Source organism: Lepisma saccharinum, chromosome 24 (genome assembly GCF_977018435.1).
Source record: "Lepisma saccharinum chromosome 24, izLepSacc3.1, whole genome shotgun sequence".
Classification (NCBI taxonomy): Eukaryota; Metazoa; Arthropoda; class Insecta; order Zygentoma; family Lepismatidae; genus Lepisma; species Lepisma saccharinum.
The window spans coordinates 46110301-46135138 of record NC_139252.1 but is presented as its reverse complement, the minus strand read 5'-3'; the positions used below and the strand labels follow the sequence as shown (position 1 = coordinate 46135138).

Here is a 24838-nt window from a genome sequence, read left to right as displayed (position 1 = left end):
TGTCTTTTAAGTTTTCCGCAACTTATTTTTCTTTGATTCAAATATGCAACACCGCTGTTTTACAAGATTATATTAGTTATTCAGCTATTATTCCACCATTGATGGTTTGGAACAAATGCCTGTGAATTCTGTGGTCCAATGAAGATGGCGTTACTGTAATGACCAATGTACGAGTTTGGACTATGGTTAAACTTTATTATTTAAATATTGTTTGGAAAGTTATACAATTTTGAACAGCGTCTTCATTGAGAATTGATATTATATCAAAGAAAAGCTTGAAATCGTTTCTGCTGTATGTATTCTGTTTCAGGACAAATATGAAAAAGGGAGGAAACAAAGTAAAGTAAAGAAGCCGATATTTGAGCAAGTTCTTATCTCAAAAACTGCATAATCTTATCGTTCTAGGAATTGTACACGAAAGAATAAAACCCTGCAGACTTGTATACGTCAACGCTAACAACTCGCCTTGAATCCAAGATGTGTAAATAATTGTTATCACGGTACATGTCGCTTTTCCTGCATCTTCACTGCATGGGAATAATCCCCAACGACGATTCAAGGCCATTATCACAGGAAGGTTGTATAAGTTTGTTTTCACACCACAAATGCAAGTATTCGTGAGAGCGTAGAAGTGAAAAAGAAATCCGATTTTCAATTTTTCATGCATGGTTTCACCATTATTCGGCCATTCTATCGTTGTACACAATCCAAGTCAACTACAACAACAGTATGTTTCCATTCTCGTATGAGACGTTTCTCGACCCTGAAAACGTATCACATGGGTATGATACCAAATATATTTGAAACAGCAATGAGACCAATCGTCTATGAGCGGAGAAAAGATCGAGTGAAAACCAGTCTGCAAGATCGAGAAACGGAATTGTCATTCACGATGTGGTAAATTCTAGAAGTACGTGCATAAAATCTAATTTCTGTCGTCAGGTTTAATATAATTTTCCTTACGGAGAGATTACACGACAAATTTGTATTTTAGTAATTTTACCTCTCTTACGTTAATTGCGTCATTCATAATGTCATTAATTGATGAGAGAATTGCAACAAAAGATACAGATCACGTCTTATCCGAAATTAAATCAAGACCCCTGGTGTCACAGCATATCACAGTGGCAGAAAGTGTTGTTTTCTACTGCTCTCTGCAAGGAAGTCGGTTTCGCAAGAAACGTACAGTAGGATGCACAAGTATTGCTTGGAAAATAGGAAAAATTGTCCATCACTATTTTAATTAATTATGCTCTTGCATCCTTCGTGTTTTTAAGGAATGGACTTTTACGCAGGCGGTGCAGAGATTGTCAGCAGCTTGTTTGGCGTTTTGATCTATTTCTTGAAGCTCTCATTGCGAAAACAAGAGAGAATAAATATGGTGATGGACCATTTACTTGGTAATACTAATGCATCCCACTGTACATTTTTTTAAATACTGTCGCGGGTATTTCTGCTGCAATACAGAAAAACATGGTTCACAAAATAATTTCGGAATTCCACCGCAACTTGTCGGTCTGTTTCGAAACTAAAGCCCGCATCACACGGAACTGGATTTCCAGTAGGTATGCCCTAGTTGGCGCTGGACTGGCTACCAATTTGCTAGCTTTCGACTCACACGATACTTATCAGCGTACTTGTCGATAGACTTTTGTTCCCATACGAGGGAAGTTGTAATGGCGACCGTGTGAGATGTAAACAATGTATCACTTCACATTTTTAAAAGCCGATAACTATTCAACCGAGAGGAATAACGTTTCGTATAAAACGTTATTAGGTACAAAACAATGGCGCTGCTTAAATACATACTTTACAACGTTTACTGTACAAGTATGGAAGAATATTTTAGTTGTTCAAATGTAAACACCGTGCACTCAGAGTAGATGGTGTAACTCAACACGCCTTTCATGCTGTGTATGTTGCTGGAGTAACACTCGGAAACCACAGACCATAAACGCTCCTTTGCACACTCACAGATTATCTTCACATGGCGAAACTTTGCTCTGATTGGCTGTTCCACAGAATCCAGTCGAGGAAAGCAAGTAGCAAATAGAACATGTCCTATTCCTCCAAACCAGTCAGCCAGGCGGCCATGATTGCTACCTAGAAAGTTAGTTAAGCGCCAACTAGGGCATTCCTACTAGAAATTCAGTTCCATGTGATAGGGGCTTAAGGATGGTACCTAAATGAGAAAAATCTTCCTTTTACCTCGACTTGATTTATTACTTATTCTCAGCAATGGCTCTGAACTTTAAAATCAACAGTTCGCTACCAAATCATCATCTATTTGTCCAATTAGGGTGAAGGGGACCAAACATCTGTGTTCTCCGCGGGCAAAGCTGGCTCGATACCCTAGCTCGCTCTTCTTCCGCCAGACCAGTTTCCAGGTAGAAACGGCCGGCCCAAGGAAAAGGAAGATTTCTACCTCTACCTCTCTTGTCCCCTCGCCCCCGCTGCAATGGTTGAAAGCCCAGGCTTTCAGGTCCCCCAGTCTATCTCCTATAGAACAGATAGGGGATTGGTTTCTCATAGATTTTTTTGTAAATCCTCTAAAGAACACTGGGTAAAATTTTCTGCAGTACTTATGCTCACTGTATTTACACAACCTTTTACACGTTGTACAATATGTGCGTATGTATAATATGGGATGTAGTTTTATTATTTATGAAATGGGAACGTGTTATGTGCAGACAATAATGTTATGCTTTCTTTCTTTTTTTTCTTTTTCAAATATGGAATATATAATGATTAAATTACAAATATGTGCTCAGGCTCTCTCTGACTCTCGTTTTAGTAGTGTTTTATTTAAATATACTACTCTTGGTCTCTAACAGTCATAAATACGGATGTATTTATTTGGGCGAAAGAACGCGTGTTCATATTGTTGTTGGTTTGGTTTATTTTACTTCGCTTTTCTGCCACATTTGGTTATCGCGAAAATGAGGATTGAGTGATAATATGATGAAATTGGTTAAGGGACCTCATATGAACAATCCAAGCCAGGATTCGAACCCGTGATGAGTGCGCATTCTTGTCCTGTGTGTTGTAGTGAATAATGAAATAATTTGGAATGAAAAATGTATCTCAGAACTCAAAAAGTAAAATGAATATCATTGAAGAAACTACAAAAAAGTGTGTTGTGTTTTGTTACCTGTCACCAAATCAACCAAGCGTGGGGGAGTGGTTATCACAGCGCGCTACGACACCAGGAGTTCCGGGTTCGAACCCCGACCCGGGCATGGGCGTTCCCTGTGCTCGTCCCTTCATCAATTTCATCCTATCGTCTTCGCAATTAACCAAATGTGACAAAAAAGCGACGCTAAGTAACAAAAATGAAATCAAATCATTGATTGATTGCTCAATTTGGTTTATTTTACTTCGCTTTTCCGCCACCTTTGGTACGACAAAATTGATGAAGGGACACACACAAAGTACACAAATGGCCAATCCGAGATTCGAACCCAGGATCTCTGGCTTAGAGTCAAATCAAATAGTTTTTTTTTATTTTCGAATGTGGGTGGGGGTTACGTGTACTTTTCTCTAGTACTCATTCATAATTTTGCAATCTTTTCCTGTTATTAACATTTTTTTTGTAGGAATACTGGCCCTAAAGGGAGGAGGGGTGTGACCCACACAACGCCCCCCCCTTGAGCACGCCACTGACTGCTACCCCAAGTGTCGACGTCACCGCACGTCACTGATACAAAAGAATTCTTCGCAAGCAAATGACCTTACATGTATTCTGTTCGTGTGGGCCAGTCAGTTTAGAACCACGAAACACAGAAACTGATCTCGATGACCTAGTTTCCCCGGTGGGCAAGTGGAACGACAAAAGACCCAATGGGAGGGAGGGTAGAAAGAAAGGCATGTCACTTCAAGGTAACAAAATTTAATTTTATTCTACAAGACATGAATCGAGCCTTGGTTTGAGGGAACAAAACTGGAGTGAAACTAATTTGTCAAGGCTCCGTGCTTCAAGGGGAAATGTCTCTGAACATGATCGAGGTTTTCACATCGCACTACGACGCCAGGGCTCCAGAGTTCGAATCGCGGTCTGGGCATGAGTGTTCTTTGCGAGTGTCCCTCATCGTCACGAATAGCCAAGGTGGCATAAAAAGCGACGCTAGATAACAAAAATACAAATACAAAATTACAACTGTTGTAATTTTTCATCAATAAATAACAAATTCAACTACATTCAATTTGATTTCAATTCTAATATAAATTACCAAGATAGCATATGAATTTTATGGGAGAGTCATCAAATATTTTTCGTTAACCACAACTCCAAGTTTGGTCGGTCATTGTTCCTCTGCCGTCGCAGCAACCGGTGTCCATTCACAGTGCAGAACAGTTTTTTGTCAGCCCTGCTGGCTGCTTCGGGAAGGAGAGTTTATATTGTCGGCAGTCTGGTGTCTAATATTTTGGCAGTTATGTAATGAAGGACGCGCTAAAAATTTAACTCTGCGTTTGGAAAAGTTTGCAACCACACGGGTGACTTGCTCCTTTCCTTTAGACTTTGAAATTTGCATTACGCAAGGGTTCGTATAGTTACAACACGATTCAGATTACGTCCTGTAATTCATAAAACAATCTCATTCAATACATCAATCAAGGAAGACAGGAGCTCATTCTGAAATGGCATGCATGCATCCTTTGGTCTCAACAGCAATGATACTACTGCGTATCACTTATCAAGAACCCGGAAAGTCTTTTGCGAATGAGCTTAGCCTTAGATTTTGATGACTTAAGGATGCACTCACTCTTACTGTTTGTTCAGAGGCGGTGGAAAGACCGGGCAAATCTGGCAACCGCTCGAGGCGACAACTTCGGGAGGGCTCCGAACTTTATATATATAAAAAAAAAAAAAGCAAGGAAGCCTGTATAAGCTGTCAGGCACAATGACGAAAACATTAACGATGTTTGGTCAACATTCAAATCTTGGAAATTCCCATCCGACCTCGCATAAAAAGCGAAAACGCTAACCATTCAGCTACGTCAGAGTTCCTTTCAAACTTACTGCACACGGTATTACATGATTTTTTCCTTCTATTTTTGCAAAAAACCAAACGAAACTTCCGTAAATGAAAGATATAAGCAGATCCCAAAACTATTAAATGTTCGCTACTTTTCAAAGGCAAAGTTTGTTTTAAGTCCACTTTGTACACAGACAGGTTAATCGCGAATGGACCTACAGTTCGAAGTGGAATCCGAACCACTGTGCCTGCACTGGGGATCGAACCCTGGCAGCTCGATTACGAGGCGACAGCGTTACAACTACCCTATTGGGAGGTTGTGTTTTCGACAAACCTAACTTGTTTACGAAGTTAGAAGAATATCAGTTTTTTTCACGGGATAGAATTAGTTTCATCAGGGGTGCCCCCAAGGCCAATGGCGCAATCCCCCCCAAATCCCCAATCATGTGGTAATCCACATGAAGTATTTAATTACGATAGCGTGTCTACTGAAAGTAACGTTTTTTTTAAAGCTTTATTGAACATGATACTTGATCTGCCCGTCCTCCTTAAACAGAGGTTTCCATCCCCCAGCTAGACCGTGAATGCATTACCCCTCAAAATATTTTGGATTAATACGTAATAATTCATTTTATTTGAATACAATAGCTTGTTAAACTGTCCATATTTTCGAAATAACGGAAAGCTAGCAATCTCAAGTGTCATAATTATATAGGTATAAATATGTATTTAAACAGTGTTTGTGGTTGGAGAACAAGATTTTATTAACCAACAATTTTGGTATTTAACACAAAGTCTTACACAACTTAAGATCGAAAATTACAGAACCTTAGCTAGAAATTCCTAAGTCCGGGCCGAGAATATAATAAGGTGCCTCCTTCAAAGAACTCACCCCCTCTGCTTGGGGTAACTACATTTTTTTAGTAATCCATAGCAATAATTACATGCATTTCATCTTCAGTGCAATTTTCACTTGCTAAAGCAAAATTACCCTGCAACAATAACGTAGAAATGCGAATTTGACACTATTTATTTTCCTGTTCTATCGAGTAATGTGCAAGGCGTTACTGAAGTACGCAGTTAGTACAACTATTGCAGCATAACCTACTGGGAATTAAAGATAGAATAATATTGCTAATAGAACCATATCATCAAAATGACTCACCTGTTTTAAATTAAGCAGTATACCGACACTAAACATTACATTTTAAGAAATTATATTATTAATAAATATCGAGAATATTGTTTGTCTTGTAATGAGCTACAGTATAATTCTTCACAATCGTCTCGTGAAAATGTCAGACACGCATTTTTGTAATGTAACATTGCGAGCGAAGCGAGGAAGAAAATTTTTATATCCATTTCTTTGCAGGCTTGCAAGAATATTAATTTAATGGGACGTCAATACTTTCATAGAATCTCTCGATATTTACTCTTTTCCAGCTTCTCTTTTCCCATGTTCGGCGCCGAAACGTGCGCATACCATATCGCTAAATATAGTCCCCAAATATAATGTTCGAACCCTAAAGAAATTCCTTGACAAGCAAAGATTTTACACTTTATTAAGAGCTCCATATCTCCTCCTTTCAAATTTAATATTCAATCCTGCAACCAAAATTTTGGACTTACTGTTGATATTGAAGAGTATCTAGTACCCCCTCCAAAAGAAAAAAATCTCCGTCCCCAAACCACATTTTCGGCTACAATCTCAGACGTAATATTAATACACAACAGTTAGATATCCCGTAAATTTAATGCTCAGCCCCCCTAACTAAAATTCCCACTATAATCTAAGATTTAACACTGATATTCAATAGTCGGATATTGTCCCCCCCCCCCCCAACGTTTAATCCTCAATCCCCCACCAGAATCCACGTGTCGATTTAAGACCCAATGTGTAAGAGTTGGATATCCCCACTACCTTAATAATAATATTACCCGTTACAATTTCCTTGGCAGTCTAGAATTTGTTATTTATGTAACATCAATGGATAGTTAATAACGTTATTCAACTTGTGCCAAATGCTGTACTGTTTCACATCAAATTTCCATCACAAAAAATTGCCCCCCCCCCAAAAAAAAAAGTTGCTTGGACATAACGTGAGTCCACAAACCCACCTGTAGGCATCGCTGCCTATAAATACTTAATTTTCTTCATCTAATGGATTAAATATGGTGTACCTAAGGTGTAAACGACTTTACATTTATTTTGGAAAACTATATAAATGTTGAATTTTATATTACATTATGGAAAAAAATCGCCCCAAAAATTTCGATGGAGCAGTCTGCGCCATAATCCCTCCTGTGGGCACCCCTGAATTTCATATTATAATGACCTGGCAATTCAATAATTTGCACAGTATTTTAATCCAGTTTAAAAGAATACACAATTTCATTAAAAGACAAACTACAAAATACGGGGAAATCTATTAATTGATTGAGTTGGTGTTTTAAGTCCACTTTGTGCACAGTAAGGCTAATAGGGACTGGACCTACAGTTTAAAGTGGGATCCGAACCACTATGTGCCTCCACCGGGTATCGAACCCGGAACCCCTTGATTACAAGGCGACGACGCTACCATTGCGTGCTACCTTCATTTGGTGCAAAGGTACATAAACCTTAATCTTAAAACTCAGCTAGCTTATCTACAGGGTAGGGTTCTTTGTAGACAACGAAACCAGACAGGATGCCTTCCAATGGAGACGTTTAAACGAATATATTATTTAAACACAGGATACATGGAGTAAGAATATTTACATGATAAGCTACTTTCTTCTATGCTTTTTATTATTTTATTTTCTCTATCTGTATATTCTTCTATCTGGACTTCCTTCTCAATGGACAGATCTGGATCTGGACTTCCTTCTTAATGGACGGTCTGGATCGGGACTTCCTTCTCAATGGACAGTCTGGATCGGGACTTCCTTCTCAATGGACGGTCTGGATCGGGACTTCCTTCTTAATGGACAGATCTGGATCGGGACTTCCTTCTTAATAGACAGATCTGGATCGGGACTTCCTTCTCGTCTTTTTTGTTAACTTCCCTATGGATTTCAATTTAGGTTTTGACTATTTAACGAATTCCTTTAAGCTTTGGGAATAATACTAATATCCTCCCTTGGGGCTGCAATTGGAACGCGCCACCACTAACTAGGTACAACAGAGTGTATACTTGGTGCAGCCGATTGACATGCGCATCCAAGTAGGTGCTACAGTTAAACTGCGCAACCAAAAAGTGCTGTGGGGCGTCGATCAGAACGCGCTCGCCACTGATGTAAACAAAATTTCCCCTATAGGAATGGTAAATCAATCATACAGATGCAATATCTGTTCAAAGACACAAACTTGTATCAGTGCTTTGACTTCCTTAATTTTCATATTAACTTACATGTGATCATTGATTTGATTTATAAGATATATATATTAATTTACTTCTTTCATATTTATTTTTTGTCTTCTTATAATATATTCTATTGTTTTTCATCTTTCCGATTTGCTTTGTTCTTATTTATAAAGTTATTCACATATATTATGCCAATTCTTAACCTTGCACGCCTGGTGCTGCCATCTCTATTCGTCTTTGGCAAACTATTCACATTACTTGGTCCTATTGGGTACGTAACACAATATTCCCCCCGTTGGCCATAAAAAAAATTGTCGTAATATATATATATATATATATATGCAGATACATTTTTTTTTCCAAATTATATATGTAAGTCTATTATTTCTTCTTGACGCTTTCTTTCTTCTCTTCTGTACAATTATATCTTCTAATGTTATCTAAATTCTCTCTCCTTTCTACATCTGTTTTTATGTGCTTTAGAAGAACTGTATTTCTAAAAGTACTTATCACTTCATATGGGCCTTCATATATGAAAAATAGCTTTTTGATAGCTTTCTCTGAAGCTTTGCTCACCGGATGTGTTTTACAAAACACCAAATCTCCTTTCTTGATATCTATTTTCTTAACCTTCTTCTCTTCCTTTGTCTTTCTTCTATTTCTCTTTTTATACAGCTCTAATATCACTTTCTTCATTTCGCTCTTTTGCTCCATCATATCTGGCCACTCCAATTCTTCAAACACATATGGTTCCTCCGTGTATCCGAGAAATAATTCAGCAGGGCTTCTTCCTGTTTCTTCTGACAATGCGTTATTTAACAATTTAGTTATTTTATTAACAACAGTTGACCATCGTGTATGGTTATCGTGGCAGTATGTTCTTAACAGTCTGACTATTTCTCCATTGTATCGTTCTATGGGATTCGAGCTGGGGTGGTATCGCGTTACATTTATTACTTTGACTCCTTTGAATTGCATATAGTCCATGAAATACTCCGATACAAACTGTGTACCATTATCTGTTAACACCTTTCTAGGAATTCCATAGTGTTTAGTGAAACCGTCTTCGAAACATTTAACTATCTCTTTTGATGTTGCTTTTCTTATGTTGTAACACATTACAAATTTACTACTTATGTCCACGCATGTAAGGATGTATTGGAATCCTCTTGATCTCGGCAGTGGTCCAATTAAGTCTATGGATATTAAATCCAATGGCCTTCGAGCTATAACGTGTAATTCTTCCTTTCTTAATTTCCATTTAGATGGTTTAGTCTGTATGCATACAACGCAGTTTCTAACATGGTCCACAACATCCTTTTTCAGAGTCTTCCAAAAATAAAAACGACGTGCCATCCTCAAAGTTTTGTCTGTCCCAAAATGTCCTGACTCTTCATGTACTGTTGTTAAGATCTTATAGATCATTGTTTTGGGTACACATAACCTTACTTGGTGTGGATTTTCAATGTTCACTTTAAAAATCATGCCTTCTATAATTCTGTAATTCCCTTTGATTCTGACTTTTCTCATCTTCGTTTCTCCAACAATAGTTTCTCCTTCCAATATTTTAAATATAGTACTAAGTTCTTCATCTTCTTTCATCTCTTTTATCCATTCTTCTTTTACTATATTCTTCATTTCTTCCTCCACAATCGCATTTATGGACAATTTGATTATCTCTTCTGGTTCTTGTTGGGGTCTTATTGGAGCTCTGCTTAATGCATCGGCAATTTGATTATCCCTGCCCTTTATATCAATCACTTCAAAGCTATATTCTTGTATTAACAGGGCCCATCTGGTAAGTCTAGGATTCCACTGCTTTGCCGAATTTAGCCAGACCAAGCTTTTGTGATCGCTGAATACCTTAAATATCCTTCCTTTGAGGTATGGTGAGAACTTTTGTATTCCGAATAGGATGGCTAGGCATTCGAGTTCACTTATAGTATATGATTTCTCAAAAGTCTTAAGAGAACGGCTGGCATACTGGATGACTTGGTCTTCTCCATTCCCGTCCTTCTGGAATAGATACGCCCCTAGTCCTATATTAGATGCATCGGTTCCCAAGCAAAATGTTTTCTCGAAATTCGGTTGGCTTATGGCAGGCGATGATATGAGATCGATCTTCAGTACACCGAAAGCTTTATCTTCTTCTTCTCCCCAATTCCACTTGTTAGTTTTCTTTAATAGCTCATACAATGGTCTGGCCTTTTGTGCAAAATCTCTAATGAACTTGCTTCTCCAATTACACATTCCAAGAAATCTCTGTAATTGTTTCTTTGTAATTGGCTTAGGGAAACGTCTTATCGCTTCATCCTTATCTGTACATAGCTTAATTTCTCCACCGGATATAACATGGCCTAAAAACTTAACTTCCTTTCTGACAAAAGAGCATTTCTCCAGTTTGACGGTTAATCCTGCTTTTCCTAATTTGTTCAATACCCAATCTATTCTTCTTATATGTGAATCCCAGTCTTTACTGTGAATGCACATGTCATCTACATATATGGCTAACCAATGCTTAGTTTCTATCCCAAATATCTTGTTCAACGCAGTCATAAATGCCGAAACCGATGAATTTAAACCATATGGCAATCTTCTGAATTGAAACAATCTTGAGCCATATCTGAATGCTGTATACTTTCTTGACTTCTTCTCGATCTCAACTTGAAAGTATCCCAGGGTCAAATCAAAAGAAGTAAAGTATCTGCTTCCTGCAAATGAGTGTAGCATCTCATCTATTTTATCCACCTGGTTTCTTGGAAGTAATACGTGTTTGTTTAATTCTCTCAGGTCTAAGACTGGTCTAACTCCTCCATTGGGTTTGTCAACTACATGCATCGGGCTTACATGTATGCTATTTGAATCTTCTATAATTTCCCATCTTAACCATTTCTGAAGTTCTTCCTCTACAGCTTTTCTTTTCGCAAAAGGTATCGGATACTGTTTAGATACTATAGGTCTTTCTATATCTACTTCTATTTCGTAGGAATACCCTCTGGTGAGTCCTGGCTTTTGGCTAAACAAATTCCTATGCTCTAACAAAACTTCTTGTAATTCCTTCCTCTCTTCTTTGGAGATATCTTTGCACTCATCAACCTTATTCTTTATCTCTTCAACAGATGCAGTGTATTCATCATTTTCTTTATTCATTTCACTTTCAATTTCTTCACATATATCATTTGGTACTGCCTTCATCTGTCCGTACATTAAATTGAGGTTGCCAATGCATTCTTTTCTCTCCATTTCGTTGTTTACAGTTTCCATAGGAACATCTAGTCTTTCTTCTTCCAATGACTCTAGATTCAATCTTCTCTCTTTGATATAAATATGACCATCATATTTTTCCAAAAATGGTATTCCTAATATCATATCACTTCTTAGACCTTTTACTACGAGAAATCTGACAGGAAAATTTAACCCTTGAAGGTTCATCATTACGCCGACGGTTCCCTGTATTTTATATTCTTCTTTCCCTGCTGCCATGACCAATCTTATTTTATCCCTTTCTGATGCATCTAGACGAGCTTGTGGATATTTTCCTTTTATCCGTTTCCAACAATCATAACTCATTACTTCTACCACACTACCACAATCTATTAGGCACTTTACTTCTAATTCTATAATTTTTGCCTTTACATAAAAAGTTCTCCCTGGCTTCAGGTCATTGAAATTCGGCTCTTCTATTAAATATAACTCAAGACTTTCTCTTTCACTATGTACATTTCTATTTACAATTTCTCCCTGCCTTACATTTCTCTCTGTTTTTGCTCTCACACCTGGGAGATGCTGCAAGAGCCTTACATGTTTGACCCTCTATTCTCTTCTGCATTCCTTGAATCTTCATCTGCTGTAATTCCCTCTTGGAATCTTCTTGCGTCATTACAATAATTTCTGGCTAATTCTATGGCTTCGTCTCTTTCTACATCCGGAAGTGCATTTCTTCTTTCCATTTCTTCATTGGGCACACTTACTCGGTATTCTCTTTCGTTCTGTTCATATATGTTCCTCCATCGCTGATTTCCTCCTCTTCCGTATCTTCGGAAATTATTTCGGCCTCTCACGTTTCTCCAATTTCCTCGATATCTATCATCGTTTCTCTCTCTTTCTTCCACAGAGTCTATGTTTCTTTCATATCTTCCATTGTTTCTACCTACGTCTCTTCTTTCTGTACTTGGTCTCTGGTTTCTAACTTCTATTCTTCTTACATCAAATTCCTGTCTCCGGAACTTTGGTTTTGAGCGCCCTTCTTCTTCTGAATGTTGCCTCTTTCCATAGAATCTTCCTTCCTTATTGTTCCAGGAATTCTGAGTTTTTGTTAGCACATCTTCGGTTCTTAGATATTCAATCAAATCATCAACTGCTTTTATCTTAACCGCTGCTATAGCTCTCTGTATTCTTAATGGCAATGTTTGGACAACTTGTTTAACCAACTCCTCTTCACTGCATCCTTCCTTTAGGTTTTTGAAGCTTCTAAGGGTCTCCCATGTATGTTCTTCCAGGCTGTCGACTTTTGACCAATCTACATATCTTCTTTTTAATGCTTCGAGCTGCCTTTCCTTTATGTCTTCACTGCAGTAGTAATTCAGGAATTTTCGGCTGAACTCCTTAAAATTTCTGAATTTGTGCTGATTTAGTTGATACCATCCTGCTGCCGACTGTTCAAAACATGTCTCTATGACGTTCAAAATCATTCCTTCGGGGATCCTCATAAGTCTGACATTTGTTGTTAGTTCCCTTAAAAACTTTCTGGGACATTTATCAGATATATTCCCATTGAATTTTGGAAGATGCTGCAATTCTTGTGGCCTAGGTATCCTGGTCCTATAGTTCTCGTCTCTCGGGAATTCATTTTCCAATATGTCTAAGAGCCTTTCATTATTACTTCCATCTTCGCTATTCTTCCATTTCCTTTTCTTGTGACCTCCCGCTATTCTATATCTCTTATGCTTTTCTTCTTCCTCCGTCGTCGATTCATCGCTTGAACTCTCTTCTCTCAGCTCTTTCTTAACCTTCGTTTCTTCACTTTCTCGAAACCTAGGATTTATGTTTCCTTCTTTGATGAATAGCTTTCCTAACTTTCTTTCCACTTCTTCTACTTTCTTTTCTGTTCTCTCTATCTTTGACACTGCCCCATTTAATTTTCTGTCTAATTCCTTTCCTTTCTTATCTGCTGCATTAATTTTATTTTGATTTTCCGCAATGTCCTTCTCCATACTGCTAGTTTTTTCTTGAACTTCTTGCAGTTCCCGCGTACTTACTTCTCTCAGTTTTAGAACTTCCTTTTCCATTCTATTGCGTGTTTCCCAGCTTCTATCTTCCATTAAGACCTTTGCTTCCTCTATCTTGCTTTCATTTTCATGTACTCTAGAAGATACTGCTTCTATTTGCGATTTATTTTCAACAATTTTTCTTTCCATACTGTTGGTTCTGTATATATTCTCCTCTCTAAGTTTTGAAACTTCTTCCTCGATCGTCCTATTTATATTCACGCTTTTGTTTTCGATTAGCAGTGTAGTTTCTTCTATCTTCTTTTCCAATGATCTTCTATTTTCTTCACATGTCTCGGTTATTATCTCGTACATCTTCTTGCTTTCATTTCTTACTGCTTCTAATTTTCTACTATTTTCATCGAGCCTTTCTTTCACCTCCTTGTTATTTTCTTCTAACTTTTCTTTTACTTCTCTGTTATTTTCTTCTAACTTTTCTTTTACTTCTCTGTTATTTTCTTCTAACTTTTCTTTTACTTCTCTGTTATTTTCTTCCGCCTTCCTATTACTTTCTTCAATCTTCTTCAGTTCTCTGTTATTTTCATTTATCTGCATTGACAGCTTTTGGAACATTTCCATCAAGTTTATTTCTTCTGTTTTCTTCTGCTTTTCTTTTAGCTTTTCCTTCTTGCATTCCTTACATGTATAGTCTTCTTCCCTTTTACTTAGTGATATGTATTTCTCCTTTCTTATTCCTTCGCACGTCCAATGTTTCATTTCCTTACATGTGACACAGAAAATAATTTCTTCCTTGTTTCCTTCCTCTCCGCAACAAATGAAAGTTTCCCTTTTTTCTCCGTCTTCCTTCATTGTAGCTTCTCCATTCTCATTTCCATCTTTATCCTTTTCCTCCATTTTCAATTATTCTTTCTCTCTTCGCTGTCTGGTTCCTAATTCTCTAGCCCCAAAAGTTGGTCGCCATTTATTTATGCTACCTTCATTTGGTGCAAAGGTACATAAACCTTAATCTTAAAACTCAGCTAGCTTATCTACAGGGTAGGGTTCTTTGTAGACAACGAAACCAGACAGGATGCCTTCCAATGGAGACGTTTAAACGAATATATTATTTAAACACAGGATACATGGAGTAAGAATATTTACATGATAAGCTACTTTCTTCTATGCTTTTTATTATTTTATTTTCTCTATCTGTATATTCTTCTATCTGGACTTCCTTCTCAATGGACAGATCTGGATCTGGACTTCCTTCTTAATGGACGGTCTGGATCGGGACTTCCTTCTCAATGGACAGTCTGGATCGGGACTTCCTTCTTAATGGACAGATCTGGATCGGGACTTCCTTCTTAATAGACAGATCTGGATCGGGACTTCCTTCTCGTCTTTTTTGTTAACTTCCCTATGGATTTCAATTTAGGTTTTGACTATTTAACGAATTCCTTTAAGCTTTGGGAATAATACTAATATCCTCCCTTGGGGCTGCAATTGGAACGCGCCACCACTAACTAGGTACAACAGAGTGTATACTTGGTGCAGCCGATTGACATGCGCATCCAAGTAGGTGCTACAGTTAAACTGCGCAACCAAAAAGTGCTGTGGGGCGTCGATCAGAACGCGCTCGCCACTGATGTAAACAAAATTTCCCCTATAGGAATGGTAAATCAATCATACAGATGCAATATCTGTTCAAAGACACAAACTTGTATCAGTGCTTTGACTTCCTTAATTTTCATATTAACTTACATGTGATCATTGATTTGATTTATAAGATATATATATTAATTTACTTCTTTCATATTTATTTTTTGTCTTCTTATAATATATTCTATTGTTTTTCATCTTTCCGATTTGCTTTGTTCTTATTTATAAAGTTATTCACATATATTATGCCAATTCTTAACCTTGCACGCCTGGTGCTGCCATCTCTATTCGTCTTTGGCAAACTATTCACATTACTTGGTCCTATTGGGTACGTAACATGCGCCATCGAGGAGGCTGGGAAATCTATTAAGAAGCTAGGAACAATTTACACAGCATTTATCCGATTAAGAAGCTATTAATTCGATTGATAAAAAGGCATTTTGCCAAGCTTCCGGTCTCTGTAGTAGGTTATGCCAGAATGGGCGGTTCAAGGTTAAACTTAGGCCCTTACCAATCTTTCTCTTAAATCAAAATTAGACAATAATTTAAAAATATAATAGTACAATGGAAAAATATGTGTAATTTATAATGTGTGGTTATAATGTATGGTAGGTGTTGAAATATGTTGGTGTATACATACACACACACATATGTCATAATTGTTAATAAACATATTTCGAACGGCATACATATTAGCAGGGGTGGCCACAAATGTCGCGGGCCGCGCCGTCAAATTATTTTGGGTGGATGGGGATTTTGCTTGACATTCAACTTGTATATAATTTTCTAAAATATACATAAAAAAAAGTTGGCACCTTGGCACCAGGCTGCAATATATGCGATGAGGGGGAGGGAGTGGCGAGGGGAGAATTAGAATATATTTCCTTAGTAATTTATTTAATGTAGCTGGTTCCAAGTGCAACGTATTTAAGACGTTAGATGAAGACAGGGGAAAACTGGTAGGATAGTAGTAGTCGTAATTAAATCCTTTTTGAGGATTATGACATGATCTGGTCTACCCTTCGTTACGAAAATCCTGTGCACGTTACTGTGTCTTGTCGAAAGTATTTTTGTATTCATGTAATGTACCGATATGAGTTTCATTCATGTGCGCACATCACACCTTGCGTACCACGAACATTAGTAGCCTAGACCCAATCAGGCACAAATAGATTACAAAAAATATATGGCTTACCTTTATGAGAAATTACCAAATTTCTTCCATTTGGAATCTCATCAGCCACTAAATATGATATGTTTATTGAATGAAAACACCCACAACTTTGAACACAATCATGCACATAATATTTCCCTAACAATGCCAAAAAATCCCTCTGCGACGTCAAAATACCGTTTTGTGTGTACACACACCTACAAGCACCCCCCGAAACACAACAGGTGCTTCTCCCTGAAAATTTTCCCATTCCTACGAAATTTCCCTTCTAGGACCCCCCCCCCCCCCCCCGAGAGAATTCTATTTCAGGACGAGGTTAAACACTGTCATGCCTGTGCCAAACTGCAATAAATGAAACGTGACTATCTCTTTTGAATCGAACTATCACGAGCTAGACTACAAATGACAGATCTAATAGTGCATTGGAATAGAAAAAGTGTTATCCCCAGTTTACATTGCATATTTCGCGGCGGTTTTCGCGTTCAAGTGCAAAATTCGGTGTCATTCTGAAAACAAAATGGCTTCATTCGCGTTATTTCGCGATTCCGTAACACTGAAAATTTGCCTCCTTTACCTACCAAAATACATTTTAAACACTTTGTTTTGTTTTCCTTAACTTTTCTGTGTTATTGTAAAAACGAAAACTTATCGTCTCTAGTTACAGATGGGGAAGAAGCGGGGAAATGGGGGGGGGGGGCAGGTAGTGGAAAAACATTCGCAGAATCTTTATTTCAGCACGGCGCGTGTAATTTTCAGGGAAAGATGGTAAACTCACAATACGTGTCAGAGCCAATGATAAAAAATGAACGTGTTGCAAAAGTTGGTTAGAATTGAGGCAGTAGGAAAACCGTTCCTGTTTTCCCCCTCCACGGCCGTGTTGAAAGTAAAGCATTACTCTTTTCTAGTAAACCAGTAATGTTTTTTTGTAACAAGTAACTGTCCGGTTTGTCTCGACATGTCTCGTTCTCATCTCAGTCTTTAAAGCTTCTTCTCGATCTTATCTCGAATTTCGATACGACATTCGTTTTGGCGCCGCCCCAAGCAACATATTCGCAATCAGAACCAGAGGCAATATAAAAACACGAAAGATGCAATTAAGTATTAAAAGTTAATCTATATGTATATATTTATAGGCGTAACCAGACTTTTTTTTCTTCTGAGGAACACAGCATGTGCTGCAAGTATGAATATACACATACATACACTGTGCTTTCTTTCTGGGAAGAAAGGTTCCGGTACCCTTCAACTTGATTTGTTATTGTCTTGACTTGTTATTTTGCTTATCATAAGAACTCATGCCTGTTCGCAGGGACGGTCAAAGGGGGGAGGGAGGAGTCGCTTGACTCCGCTTTGGGAGAAGGATTTTCCAGTTTCAATACCTATTCGTTCGTGTTTACTTTCTCTCATCCTAACCGTTTTTTTTTCTGTGTCCTTTCTAATTTTCTGTCTGTTATTCTGTTTTTCTCTCTATCGATCATATTCCATATCCGTCTCTCTCTTTTCTTTCTGCCTGTTTTCCAATTTCTCTTTCTTTCTCTTTCCTTTTTCTATTTCTCTGTCTTTCTATTTATCTTTCTGGCTTCTCTATTTCTTTTCCTCTCTCTCTCAGCTTGTGTATGTGCGTGTGTGTGTGTTTTCTCGTTTCTTTATTTCTCCTTATTTATCTGTTTCTCGCGTCCTTTTTCCTTCTCTCTCTGTCGCTTCTTTAATTATCTTTCTTTCTCTCATTCTCTACCGTCATTACTCACCTATAAAAAGCTGTGAGGATGGGTGATTGCTACGTGGAATTGACGGACACTCATAAATAGCGTTCATGCCCAGGACTCGAACCAGGGAACTTTGATGGTGAGATTAAAAATCGACCACTTAAACCGGCTCGACCACCGAATCGGCTTGAGTACAAATAAAACAAAAAAAAAACAACTTTGCTATCTTAAATTGTTTAGGTTTTATGGAGTATAGAGTTGTAAAGATAATTCACCTTCATTTCTTACATTAATAATACACTGTGTATTTAAGAAAAAGATAGTATCTGTTAAAAGTATTTCAAGAGGGGTGCTCACGAGGAGAGATAATGGTGCATTCCGCGCCATCAAGAATTTGGGCTGGGGGAGATTTTTCCTTATAATATATGTAAAATATTTACGCCTTGGCACCATGCTGCAATATGTGCGTGCAAGTGGGAGCTGGAATCAGAATATATTTTTTTAGTAATTCATTTACTTTAGCTGGCTCCAAGCCGCTTTTGCTACTAGGTGCACCATAATTAATTAGTTAGATGAAGAAAAGAAATAATTTAGGGGGGGCAGATCAAGTAAAGTGTTAAGTAAAAATTAAAAAAAAATGACTTTCAGTAATACGAAGTAGTAGACATGCTGTCGTAATTAGATACTTTATGGTGATCTTGACATGATCTGCGGCGGGGACATTGACCTTGGGGCGAATGGATACCCCTATAGCTATATGTATTTGTGCTTCACACCTCGAGTTCCATGCATATTTTTTGGTCCAGGTTTCAGATTACACACAGTGAGGATTTTCGCAATTTGGAAAATTCACTAATGTCAAAAATACACAAGTAAGAGTTGATTGCACAAATTAATGTAGCCTCATTTTAACGTATAAAAAACGTACATTTTTAAAATAAACTTCACACATAGTACAAGGGATTATTAATAACTATGTTTAATGGGACAGAGTTCTGTAATTTTTTTCTAAAATTGTATTGGAGCTATTGATATAGGCAGTTTTATTTGTACATGTGATATTTTACGTGGAGTACGATATCGAAAATGTAAATAAAAAAATGCGTTACACAAGTTCACAACGCTTTAAATCTTTTCTTAATTACTAAAGAAATATGCTTTTTTGCCTTCAAGCAATGCCATAGTGCTATATATAGCGCTATTTATTTATCACTGTATATATATCTAAATGCTTCTGACCCTCTAATCTAAATGTCAAGTATTAATGGCAAATGCCAACCATTGCACAGATAGTACATGGTAAAGTTGATGTTCACTGGGGAGAAATTCTTATCTTATTTGTACGATATATCCTTACTAAAAACTTTGATGAAGTCCACTTTACTTACATATAGATTAATCTGGACGAGAGTTTAAAATGGGATCCAAATGATTAAGTAAACTGCTCCACATCGAGAATCGAACCAGGGATCTCCAGATTAAAATATATATATTTAATAGAGTATTCTTGCTCTTGTAATCAATGAATGGAACTGTTCAGAAAGGTTCTCTAGTACTTTTTGATCAACTTTGTATCTAGTCTTCTTTGTATAATTTCACTTTTAATTCAACAAGATAAGAGCACATAACGTATGAGCAGCGGGTAAGAGCTCAGAACGGAAACCGATTCTGTGCAAAATTATTTACGATACAAGACAGAATTCATACGAAAGTTTGTTTTCTTACTTGACTTCATACTCAGAGGTTAATAGGTACACGAAACTGCAATATTTATGTCCTCGCCAGGAATCAAACATAGGAGTTCTTGATTACGAGAAGACAGGAGGACTACTATGGAATACCAAAATTTGTTATTGTGGAATAATTTCAATTTTCACAATTAATCAAAAACACATACATGTGCAATTTCCGTGCAGTTGTAGTTAATAGCGACGGTGAGAAATTAGGGAACCTAAACCATGCATTTTCCAGGATTCGAATATGGGGCCTTTGGTTTCGTAGCGCCAAACACTGACCAGCTCGCCACGTATGCCAGTTCGTTCGAAATCAATTGGGCAAGTGATGAAGAGTTTGGAAACACACCGTCATAAAAACCATGTATTCAAATAACAATGTATCAATTCAGTGATATACCTAAGTTAGGATGTTGAGGTATCTTCAATGTAGGTCCAATTCCTATCAACCTATCATGAACATATAGTGTAATTTAATGAAACTTTAAAAATAATATATTCTCGAGCCTGTTAAGCTTGTTGATAAAAGAACATTTGGGTCTTCAGAAAGCACCATAATATATCCAAAAATGCGGCAATTGGGAGGGGCCATTGCCACTGTCACGCTCCCCGTGGATCCGTGCCTGCGTTGAGAATGTTTTCTATGGGGGAGATATAGTCACATTTAATATATCCCCAATACCATACAAAAATTTCATATTTGGAGTTAAAAAAAGGATTTATTTATCTACTTTTTCTTGTTTGTTGATAGAGGTGGAGTTGTCGACCAAAGCGGGGGCATCGTCTTCTCCTGCCCCTCACTGTTTCGAGGCCTGTTTTGCACAGCCAATTAATCATTCTTGATAAATGGCTAATTGGTGGAGAAGTTCGCTCAACAGGCTGCGAAATCAGGTAATTCAAATCTAGTGTAAGGCATACATTTGCTTGCTCAACAATTCATAATTTAATCTGGATTAAGCCACATAGTATGTGAATTGCCCTTCACCAAATTCATTCACTTTGTTTTCCGCAATCTGATGATCATGAATTGCAATAAAACTACAATAAGCAGAGAAAAACCATCTGCTTCGCATCAACAGAATTCCATTCCTTAAAACATCACAGCATGTATAATATAAAAGAATTATACTAGTGATGGACAAATTTGCCTATCTTTGCCGTTAGCTGTACTGTCACGTAAACGTCTGGGTTGGAATGATACCATTGAAAGTCAATGTGGCTGTTACAACCCAGAAGTGTCCGTGATTCGTAATTATATGAACTTTGGAAATATAATAGGGACATTCCACGAAAAGTGATCCTACTCCATGTAAATAACAATATGAATTTTATGGAAATTATTATTGTTTTTAATTCCACTAAGGTTTAGATGTTTGTGAATGCATATAATTTGCACATTTCACCAATAAAAGTTACTATTATCTGCAGCCTATATGCTTCACAGACAAATGAAGTCAAAATTTGCTACATTTTTAAAGCGTCACACACGTAACGCACTTTTGTTAATGTTTTTCATGCATTCAGCCTGTCATCATATTCATTTTTTTTCATTTGTTATCAGACACTATAAAGTACTTCATAATCAGTTTATTATGAATTTTTTAATCCAATCTCATGTCTAGAACCTTACATTTTGTGTGTAAAATGCCACTCACGTAATGCTGAAATCCCCCAATATCTATTTGAATCTTAATGTCATGACGATAATTATCTGCTAGTATTTGATGTTTCATTTCAAAAAGGATTATCTGTATTTTTTTCAACTTATCAGTTACTTTAATCCTTGCTTGGCATAATCAAGGCAATAAAAAGCACGTGGTATTGACCTTCGGGATGTTTTTTCCCCTCCGGTCACTCGCAATCAGCGCGCCAGAGAATAATTGACTTTTTTCTTCAGAAACAAGGAATACTTTATATTACTCTATGATATATTCTCAGTTTCAGATGCCTCTGTAGGAAGTGGAACTTTCCATCGGACAGGATTTACAAATATTTTTAAGTCCACTACGTGCACAGATAGGCTAATCGGGACTGGACCTACAATTTAAAGTGAGATCCGAAGCACTATGTCCCTCCACCGGAGATCGAACTCGGGACCCCTTGCTTACAGACAACGACGTTACCACTACGGCATCGGGAGACCCACGAATTTAGTACTATCATTTCAACAGCGTAATATCGACACCCATTTTCACGATATATAAAGTCGATCAGAATAATGTTGAACTTCACTGCACGTAAGAATAGAGAATATGACTTAAAATCAATCGAGTAACGTCAACTGAATTACATATTTTGCATATAAAAGAAGAAACTGCCATATTACTAAACGGAGTATACCACATGCTCTAGGCTTGTAATCTCTATATATAGATACCACACCGCGCGTGTCCCGAGTTGTGTATTTGTACTTTAGATGGACTCAAAAAATAAACAAACATGCCGCACGTTTCTGACACTTGTGCTATGCTAGATCACATGTTCTATACCTAGGCTTTAAACAATAAGAATAAACTTTGTATACGAAAAAAATAATTCTGAATCGTGTTAGGAACTGCAAAAGGTACACAAGTAAGAGCGACAATATTCTACCATATCGGTTCTGTCTTCAAGATATAAATAATATATGTGTTTTGGGTTATATATTGTTTCGACAATATGAACATACGTGAATAAGGGTCATTAAGTTGCTCCTATATATATATCGTGCAGAAATGAATACACTTTGTATCGAAAAGATATTGCCGAGATTGTGTCATTGTTCTTATTTCTATTGTATTTAGTTATTTTGAGTGGCAATGAGGTTAAGTGAAGAAATATGGGCGAGAACAACCGCGAAGAAATGTCCATGCTTTACTTTAGATTCGAACTCTGGGCTACTTACTTCCCATAATGCTAACCACTACACCATAGCGATTGGAGTTTTAGTTACCACGAATACCTCGCAGATACGGCGCCACTCACGTTGTACTGAATAAACATGGACTTCAGGCTATGCTAAATAGCTAGTGCAAGTATGATTTTCAGTAATTTCGTCATAGCTGCAAAAATTTCACACATCTATATACAGTAAAATACGAACCTTCTGCATGTGTGCACAGAATGGATGGTTTGATGTGACCACGGCCTAATGATGAGTTGCTGTTCGTCCCCTACGTGAGATTCTGCGACGGAATCCACAGGACTTAACGGTGGAGCTGAATCCATTTTCCACCAAAATCCTGCATGAAGCGCCTGGCACCACTGCAGCTAAGTAACAACTGAAGATTCTGAGGAAACAGCCTTACCGAAAGATAAGCAGAAGCGATAAGGAGAATGCTTCATAATTGGACAGTTTGTTGCCATCTAGAGACTAAACCGAGAATTTATAGCACTCGGGTAAGTTGTGTGTTTTGCCCGCTACACATAAGTTTCTCGCGTTGGCGCCAAAAGCTGTCTTTTGCTGATGTAATTTACTGCAACTGCTCTGGCAAATGGCTCTGTATGGTTCTTCTACTCTCTTACTTTTCCTTTTTGGAAGAACCTGTCCTTAACCTTGAATCGAATAGCACCAACAAAAAGGAGTACAGTTTCTTCTATGAAATACGCTGAAAATAGCACACAAAAACATACGGTATTTATTTCTAAAAGAGGGAGAACAGCCATAAGAGACGTAGTTGCTATTTTCATGTTTTTTTCTAAACGAAAATGGTTCAAGCGTAATATCAAGTGTTTATAGACCTTCACAAGCTATTATCTGTTATTCCAAGGGCAAAAACCTTTTTGCAACGGAATTGGAAAGGAGACATTGCCCTTGTACACTTTTTTTTCGGATTAGTTTTAAGCAAGGAAAGAGTTTTTCTTTTTTTATAATTTTAGATGTATGATGGCACTTTTGAAACGAATGAAAGTTCAGAAAGAAATGACCTCTCCAGCACATATGGATATGTCTGTGTGGTTGCTTGTTTGGTTTATTTGTTGGGACTTTTTGGAGAGTTTGTTTCGCTGCTTAGTTTTTCTTTCCTCTTTTTTTTATGTTTATTGGTGCTTGTTTATCTGTCTGGTTCTTCTAGGAAATGAACATTCACGAAGAACCCATAGCAATTTCCTGTTTGAAGAAAAATCTTGGTGTTCAATCAGAGTTGAGCATTTACAGAGCCTTATGCTGCATAGGTAGAAAGAGCAACGATTGATGAATATACAGCCAGATGTACGATTAATCTAAAGAGGTGTCTAAAATTATGAGCATGTATTCAACACATACACACTTTTCCAAAACTCAAATGAAAAATTTCTAAAAGCACGCCTGTATATGATTATTTTATTGAAACGTATTAATATTATCTGGTGTTGTGGTAACACATACTTATTGAATTGTTTGAGTTTTTGTTTTAAGTCCACTTTATGTACAGTAAGGCTAATCGAGATTGGTCCTACAGTTTAAAGTGGATCCGAACTGGTATGTGCCTTCACCGGGTATCGAAGACACTTGACTGACTTATCGAATTAGTATAGTTTGCCAGCTCCTAGACTGAACAGCACGTTTCACGCATTTTAACATTCATAAAGACTCATTGATTGCTGTACGTATATACCTCTACGTGTGTGTGTGGATTGGCCCATGACTTGCAATTTCCCCTCCCATAAACTTACGTAACATGTTGCCTTTAGGAATAGCATTTACGCTCCGACAGAATAGCCCCCAAAAGCGAGATCACGAACGTTGTGTTTGTTTATTAACTTTGCTTTCCCTTGGGAATGAAACATCATATCTGACAGTTGTTTGCAAGTAGAATATCATTTTCATTATACCTGATATACTGGCACTGCTTATAGCAGCTAGCATAATTTCTACCAACTGAGAGTTAATTTGAACAATTTATATGTATCTATATATTAAATAGTGGCCTAGGCATGATCTTGCATTAAACCTCGAGTGTTAACGGTTTATACAATGTTGTAAAACAATTTTCTATATTCGCCACACACACTCTCTCTTAATTTCCTCATTCTGCATCGCTTTTCTACCACTTCTTGCCAATCGCAACGATAAGGATAAA

General features: G+C 37.4%; 2 protein-coding genes across 3 annotated transcripts in view; both read right to left on the bottom strand.

Annotated features, from left to right (window-relative positions):
* The window catches only part of LOC145978219 (G protein-activated inward rectifier potassium channel 3-like), a 258518-nt gene that overhangs the window by 596 nt on the left and 233084 nt on the right, over window positions 1–24838 (bottom strand). The gene's annotated exons all lie outside the window — the stretch shown is intronic.
* Window positions 1–24838, bottom strand: part of LOC145978220 (ATP-sensitive inward rectifier potassium channel 12-like) — a 66510-nt gene that overhangs the window by 17379 nt on the left and 24293 nt on the right. Inside the window, exon 1 of one of the 2 annotated variants that reach the window (XM_083110684.1) lies at window positions 22882–23044. The exons of the other annotated variant lie outside the window; for it this stretch is intronic. Within the exon in view, the coding sequence (XP_082966810.1) occupies window positions 22882–23006 (125 nt within the window). The 5' untranslated portion in view covers window positions 23007–23044. Of the gene's footprint in view, window positions 1–22881; window positions 23045–24838 lie in introns of those variants that run through there. 2 annotated transcript variants of the gene reach the window in all.